The following is a 6,974-nucleotide window of genomic DNA, read 5'->3' on the forward strand; positions in this document are numbered from 1 at the left end:
AGAATGAGATTTACTGTGGAAGCTTAACAAATACCTTATTTTTCAAACCAAATTTGGATGGTGAATCTCTGCCTGAATGAGGACCAATTACTCTGCCTTCATTTTGAACAGAGAAGTGTCTATGCTCTAGTGATATTCTAGTTGTGTGTGCTTTGACATTTGAGCTTCCCTTTTTAGTGTTAGTGAAGAACCATGAATTAATCCAGAGAAATTAACTCAAATCTTCCACTTGTGAAATTAATGTACTTGAAACATATTTATTTTACTTAATCCCTCTGCTAGGAAAAGGTTGAATAGGATTTAGTAGAGAATAGATCTTCTACTTATGGGTTTGTTGGAACTAATTTATAGAATTTTTAAAAGGAAATTTTATCATGGCTATTGAGTTCTGCAGGTTATTACACAAAAACCCTATAGAAAACGAACAGTTCTCCAGTAAATTCTTTAGACATTAAATTCTGTGCCCTGAGGAAAGAAGACACCAGGTCCTATGCAGTTGTACTTGTTCTTTTATGCAAGTCCAAGATTTTTTTTTTAAAGGACAGTGGTTTTGTGGCTGCACAGTAGGTGGTATGACAAGCAAGATTTTAGAAACTTGTACATTCTTTCTTTCTGAAATCCCTATAAAGAGACCCCCTCTGCAATATTCTTTTAACAGCCTAAGGAAAGAAGACAAAAGGTGATCTGTGTTTTTTAGATGGCCAGCTTGAGATACCTCCAAGGGGCTTGATTTTCTGAACATGCTGATCACTTGCCTTCTAAATACTAGACGTCCTTGATGTATTTCATGTTGGGCACCCAAAGTCACCAGTTACTTTGAAAATCTTGGCTGTGAGACCTATATTAGCACAGGCTGCTGAAATCCAAGTATCTTCAGAGAGAATATCAGCAGCACAGTTTTGGAGGCATTTATTGCATTGAGCCTATGGCCTTTTTTCTCTTTTTCAGATACTTGGGATGGCCTTCTCCATGACACTCTTCCAACAAATTCATAGGACTGGTAAAAAATACGATGCCTAAACCTTTGAAACGTTAGCTGCATCTACACTTCTGTCTTGCCATTAAAAACAAAACAAAACAACTGAAAAGAGTATCCAGCTTTGCCCTGCTGAGGGCAGTCATCCCATCAATCAATCCTTCATCATTACTTGACTGATTACTAGCACAACTTGTTACTTGACTTACCTTTTTTTTTGTCTGTTTATGCATTTGCCATTTATTGCCAAAGAAAACAAAAATAATAAAAAACAAATCAGTTTTCTACACTAATTCATAGATCTGCTATTAAACTTTTTCCCTAACTTTATTTAAGAAAATGCTTTGCTCTACTAATTGGTGTTAGACATGCAAAGATAATGTGACAGATGTGTGCTTAACTTCTAGAGAGAATTCTTTGAAGTCTTCTGCTAAGTCTCAAACTGCTCATATCTGATATACTGGAAGACTTGGGAAAGCCACTCAAACTGAATTCCTTAGGAAATGGAGCTGCTTGCTTGCAGCTTTTTGTACCTTACGGTGTATACTTTTTTATTATTATGGAGGTAGTATAGAATTGAGTAGCCTGATTTATAACTTTTTACCTTTTTTTTCATCTATCATCTTTTAAGCTAGGAACCATTGTGCGATCTTTGAAGGGTGTGTCTTTTTTTTCCTAAAGTTAGCAGTTTAAAAGGTGGAAATAAAAACATGACTTCTAAAGTCCATAACTAGGCTAACTTAAACTGTAGCTACTGAGCTACTGCCACTTTGTGTCTTTACTGGGAAGGTGGTAGTCCTCGGGAGGCTGATTCCTTTTAGAACCAGATTTTGATGTTCCTACTCTCACTAAGCAAGATGGTAAATTCCTCCTTCAGAGTAAGCTAGACTGCGATGCCTTTACCCATGTTGTTTAGAGCCATCATTTCATTGGGAGTTTAGATACTAAAGTCTTGTTCTGGATCTGATCCTACATCTTTAAGTAGTTCCCCCTGATATGACTATTTGGGCATCATACTGTTCAGTGTGAGTAGAGACATCAGAATTTCAAAGGTGAAGGAAGGGTTCAAGATCTAGCCCACTGAGTAGCAGTTTACAAGTCATCCCACTGATTCTGGATAGGATGGCAATGGTGTGAGATGTTCTTCTGCATGAATAAGAAGAGCACAATTAGGCTCATTGTATTCATCATTGCTCACTTTCCCAAAAGGAGTTGCCTTGACAATGGTTGCAATCGTGCGGAGCTGGCAGGGTAACTTTGAGCAATAATGGAGGTAAAGTCAAGTGGAGGGATGGTTTGGTGAATGTCCCAGTGGAACGGGAACGGGGTGATTTCACTTACCATTTTGCTATGAAATCAGTTACTGGATAGATAGGTGCTCAAAACCGGTGTGTGTCTTTCCACATTCAGCACGGACAAATATCTTTTGGTTTTCCATGTCCTGCTTACCAAGTGGTAGCTTAGAACTCATCACAATACACATCTCTACTGACATTCCTGTTAGAAAACTTGAACATATACCTCTCTCTAGTTTTAATGCTGCTTCATTCTTTGTTGGCCCCTGCTTACCTTTTCATGTTCTTTGCAGAGAGAGGTCTCTCTTACGTTTTGCTGCTTCACGAAGGTATGAACGAAAATGAAAATTCAGCTATTTCATGGCACTCCAGTTTTAAACACATTTAAAAACAAATTCGTTAACAATTGAGCTCAGTTATTGAAATGGACAGATGTTCACTATCTGTTATCAGAGCAGTACTTAAAACCTTGGATTTCTGATTTTCATTTACATTCAGTCTGCAGTGTCCTTCCTCTTCATTACTCTGTTGGCTCAGCAGCCACAGTGGGGCTGAATGAAGTCTTTTCCACTCATTCAGTTTCTGTGGTCTAGTATTTGCTGAGCGTTCAGACACAGTTCCTTGGCTTGTACCGGCAGCATCTGGGATTCCAATGTGGTCTACCATTCAAGTACTAGCCAGGCCTAGGACTGCTTAGGTTTCAAAGACCAGTCAAGATGAAGTGTTTTCAGTCTGGCATAGCCACATAGTCTGGTAGCATAAAGTGGCCTTACTTACAATAGGGGGAAAAGGGCCTTTTTCACTTTCAGGCTCTCTTCAGTCACAGTGCTGTGTCTCTTACACAGTCACAGTGCTGTAAAGGGACACTTGTTTAAATGAGATCAGTCCTTGAGAATCTAACCAATGTTTTTAAACTTGGAAGTCTACTGAAAGGCACTTGCATTAGTAGTTAGCCACCTAAGTAAATGGACTGATATTCAGAGTGGCTGAACCTAGTTCATACCTGTTGAACAAAATGACACTGTACAAGCTCAGAAACTCTGAAAATCAAGCGGCATATTTAGATGTCTGGAAGGCGGTATTAGGTTGCTAACTTGAGGCTCCTGTGTTTGAAACTGTTGGCTCTAATGCCTGCATATGTTGGTGAGTGCAGGGTAACAAAATCAAGTCCCTCCTAAGTAGCTGTTGGGTTGCATATACCCTATGGTTATTCTTCCACTGGCAAACTGAGGTTTCATTCATATTTCCTTTTAAAGACTTGAGAAAGGAGGGGAAAAAAGAAAAAGCTGGGTTTACTTTTAATTGTAACAAAAATTGGGACCATAAGTGTTGGAGTTCCATCTGATACCTTCTGTATCAAGAATGGGAGCACTGGCACTAAGCATATTTGCTGCTATGCATAAAGGTTTTATCCAAAGTTCAGAAAAGCCAACAAGTTTGAATTTTTGGGCTTTTTTCCATTCATAGCTCTACTTCTTATCATTGATAGTAGAGTCATTTTGGGTTCTCTTGTGAAAATACAATGGTTTTCTCTCTCAAAGACACAGAAGGGTGTTAAAACAAGCAAGGGCATGATGCTAATTCTTTGAAGGTCGCACAGTGGTACCTGATGAATCTTAAATTTTAATCTGTGGTTGGTTTTTGTAAAAAAAAAAAATATAAATGAAATATGTGTTTATACAAGTAAACTTGAAGGCCAAATGCATAGTGGCAAACTAAGCTATTTTGCCTTCTCTTAAAAACTTATTTTTGTAGAATGCTCTATTATACTTTATGACCTGATAGTAACATAGATATTGAAAAGCCTTTTTTGTTTTTATGAATTCCTTCAACATTTTAAGCACAGTATTAAGATGGATAATTACACAAACAATATCACAGAGTTTGGATTAGGCAACCTTCAGAAAAGAAATTAAATAAACAATTAGCCTTGTTGCTGAATTATGAATCATGTCACAGGACATGTGTCCTGAAAACTATGAAAAAGTAATACTGTTCTTAAGGTGACAAAAGCCAGCCATAAAAACCATTAGATTGTATTTGTTGGTATATATCAGAGAAGATACTAATTGTCCTTTAACTGTTTAGTGAAGGGGATATTGATCTTGTTTAAAAATGCACTCTTTGCTTGCATTGGTTGGTGGCTGTCTGTGCATTTTTCCAGAACATTGCTTTGGTTATTTAACTACACATTTTTAGCATGTTTTTAAATAAAAAACAATATTGAGTAAAAGTATTTTAAGTGTATACAAATGTTGATTTGTATTTATATATGCATATTTTGTATCTCTCTCGCTCTGTATATATCTATATCTATCTATATATATATCTATATATAGCCATATATAGATATATATATAGATAGATATAGATATATATGCATCATTGAAGCTAATTTCAACTGTATCAAAGTTTGGGGTTTTTTTAAGCGTCTTTTCAGAATTTCGCATACAAGATATTTTGTTGTGCTTTTTGCACACAGGTTTTTATTTATATATATATATATATAAAAGCTTAAACTGTAGAGGAACTTAACATGTTACATTTTTGGATTTTAGAGAGTCAAGTAAAACTTACGTCAGGAAAATGCATCCATGTATTATTCCGTAGCAGTGTGAGAGGCTTCAAGAAGAAAAAAGGCCTTTTTCTTTATGAAAGGTAACTGCTTACACCTCCAAGTATGTAGCTTTCAAGCCTTGAGTGCAACTATTTAAAAAAATCAGGGCTATTTTCTCTGTTTTGGGTCTTAATAGTGATAAATAACTTAACAGTGATAAATAACAAGACCAGAGTGCATTTTATTTCCACAATTAATTAACCTAGATGCTGGGGAGTACATGCCACTAAATGAAAGAGAGGTGCATTTGCTAAGGGAATTAGAGAGTTCATAAAGCTAATAAAGTAGGTAAAGTGCAGGTGTTTGACACCAGTATTCGCATCCTGCAAGGTGCTCAGCTGTGAAATGCTGCATATGCTTACTTGCATTGAGTACAAGCACAGTTGATGGATCTCAGCACTTCCCAAGATCTATGCTGCAGGATGGATGAGACCAGACCCTGCAAAAAGTTGAGTTGGGCAGTTTCCTAATGAGGGTCAGACATCAGCCTTTAGCTCCTGCCTTTAAGAGATTAAGCTCCCTGAATTTCTGTGCTCACATTTGCCCCAAGTTATCTCAGAGCAGATTTTTTAAAAGTGAACAAAAGAGCCCTGCCATTGGTTGAACTTATGATGTTTCACTTGAAAAGAAATGTTTCCAAATTGTATGTTAAGGCACTAAGAGGTGAAAAATGTGTGACCCATTAAAGGGTTTATTTAAAAAATGGCAGTGGAGGGGAGGGAGTGATAGTTTGTGCACCTTTTTTTGTTTATTTTTCTGTTGAATAAAGGTCTTAAATGTTTTTGAATGTTTCTCTTTAGTTGTAGACTTTTCATAGAATCACAAGGCTGCTATACACGTGCAGGGAGGTTGCTCCGACACGCTGTAATTACAGTGCATTGGAGCAGACTCAGTTAATTGAGTTTGCTGGAGCATAGTAATTGCCATGCTCCAGCAGACTCCAGCATCATGTGTATCATCTTCCTCGCACTGAAACATTGCATTTAAAGCTTGTTCAATGAGCTTTAGGTCAAAACGTCCCGCTGCCATTTTTCAGCACGGGGATGCTAATACATGTGACGCTCTGGGCACTTTAATTAGCACTGCTCTCAGAGCTCTGCTAATTAAAGCGCCTCCCCACCGCTCCCCCACTGCCTGCCAGAGCACATCTATAAACACCCACAGAAGCAGGGATGGAAGGGACCTTCATAGGTCATCTAGTCCAAACCACAGCCTGAGGCAGGGTCATCCCTATCCAAACCATCCTATACAAATCCATAATTTAACCTCTTACTAAAACTACCATCAGACCCAACACAACACAAGCCATAACACCCTAACCTGCCACTGTAAAGCAGGGGAACCATGCAGCCAACCTTTTGCTTGTGTAAAATGTTGTAAATATATGTTCAAGAGATTCCAGGTAGAGGGCCATGCCCCCCTGCTACAGAGGAAAGCAAAAAACTCCACAGTCCATATCAGCCTGACCATGGGGTGAAATTCCTTCCTGACCCCAAATATGGCGATCGGTCTGATCCTCAGTGGAGGCGCAAGACTCTCTAGCCAGGAACCTCCAGCTTTAAGTTGCAACAGAAGCAATGGGACACCCCAATCAAAATCCCCAGTTTTTGCTGCAGCCCCATGCAACAACCAGCAAAGCCCAGAAGCGTGGGCAGTACCCATAGTAGAACATAGGCATTGCAGAACATAGGCATAGCTATGCCTATATCATCCCCAACCAGCAGCTGTCCAATCTCTTCTTCAACATGTCCCAGGATGGAGAGTCCACAACTTCCGTAGGCAGTCTGTTGTTCCCCTGCCTCACTGTTCTAACAGTGAAATTTTTCCTCCTATTCAGTCTAAACCTACTTTGCTACAACTTCAGGCATTTAGTCTGCATCTTACTTTCTGCAGCAAAAGAGAGAAAAAGTGTCTTCCCTTTTCTTTATGGCAGCTCTTCAAATATTTTCCTGCCTTCTTCAGTTTTAGCTTTCCAAGTATCAAGAATATCAACTCTGCTTTCCCTCAGCTTTTCTGCAGGACTCAGCGACAGTCTTAGGTGACATATTAGTTCTTACACCTTGATTAAAGAGAGTGTGAGATCTCA

General features: G+C 38.5%; 2 protein-coding genes across 9 annotated transcripts in view; one reads left to right on the forward strand and one right to left on the reverse strand.

Moving 5' to 3' along the window:
* Positions 1-3,928, forward strand: part of TSPAN9 (tetraspanin 9) — a 294,276-nt gene extending 290,348 nt beyond the window's left edge. For all 8 annotated transcript variants that reach the window (XM_025192148.1, XM_025192151.1, XM_025192150.1 and 5 more), the window contains one exon: positions 949-3,928. In XM_025192148.1, the coding sequence (XP_025047933.1) occupies positions 949-1,020 (72 nt within the window). In that variant the 3' untranslated portion in view covers positions 1,021-3,928. The remainder of the gene's footprint in view (positions 1-948) is intronic.
* Positions 1-6,974, reverse strand: part of TSPAN11 (tetraspanin 11) — a 281,179-nt gene that overhangs the window by 7,803 nt on the left and 266,402 nt on the right. The gene's annotated exons all lie outside the window — the stretch shown is intronic.

The sequence above is a fragment of the Alligator sinensis genome, unplaced genomic scaffold (assembly GCF_000455745.1).
Source record: "Alligator sinensis unplaced genomic scaffold, ASM45574v1 scaffold224_1, whole genome shotgun sequence".
Lineage (NCBI taxonomy): Eukaryota > Metazoa > Chordata > Crocodylia > Alligatoridae > Alligator > Alligator sinensis.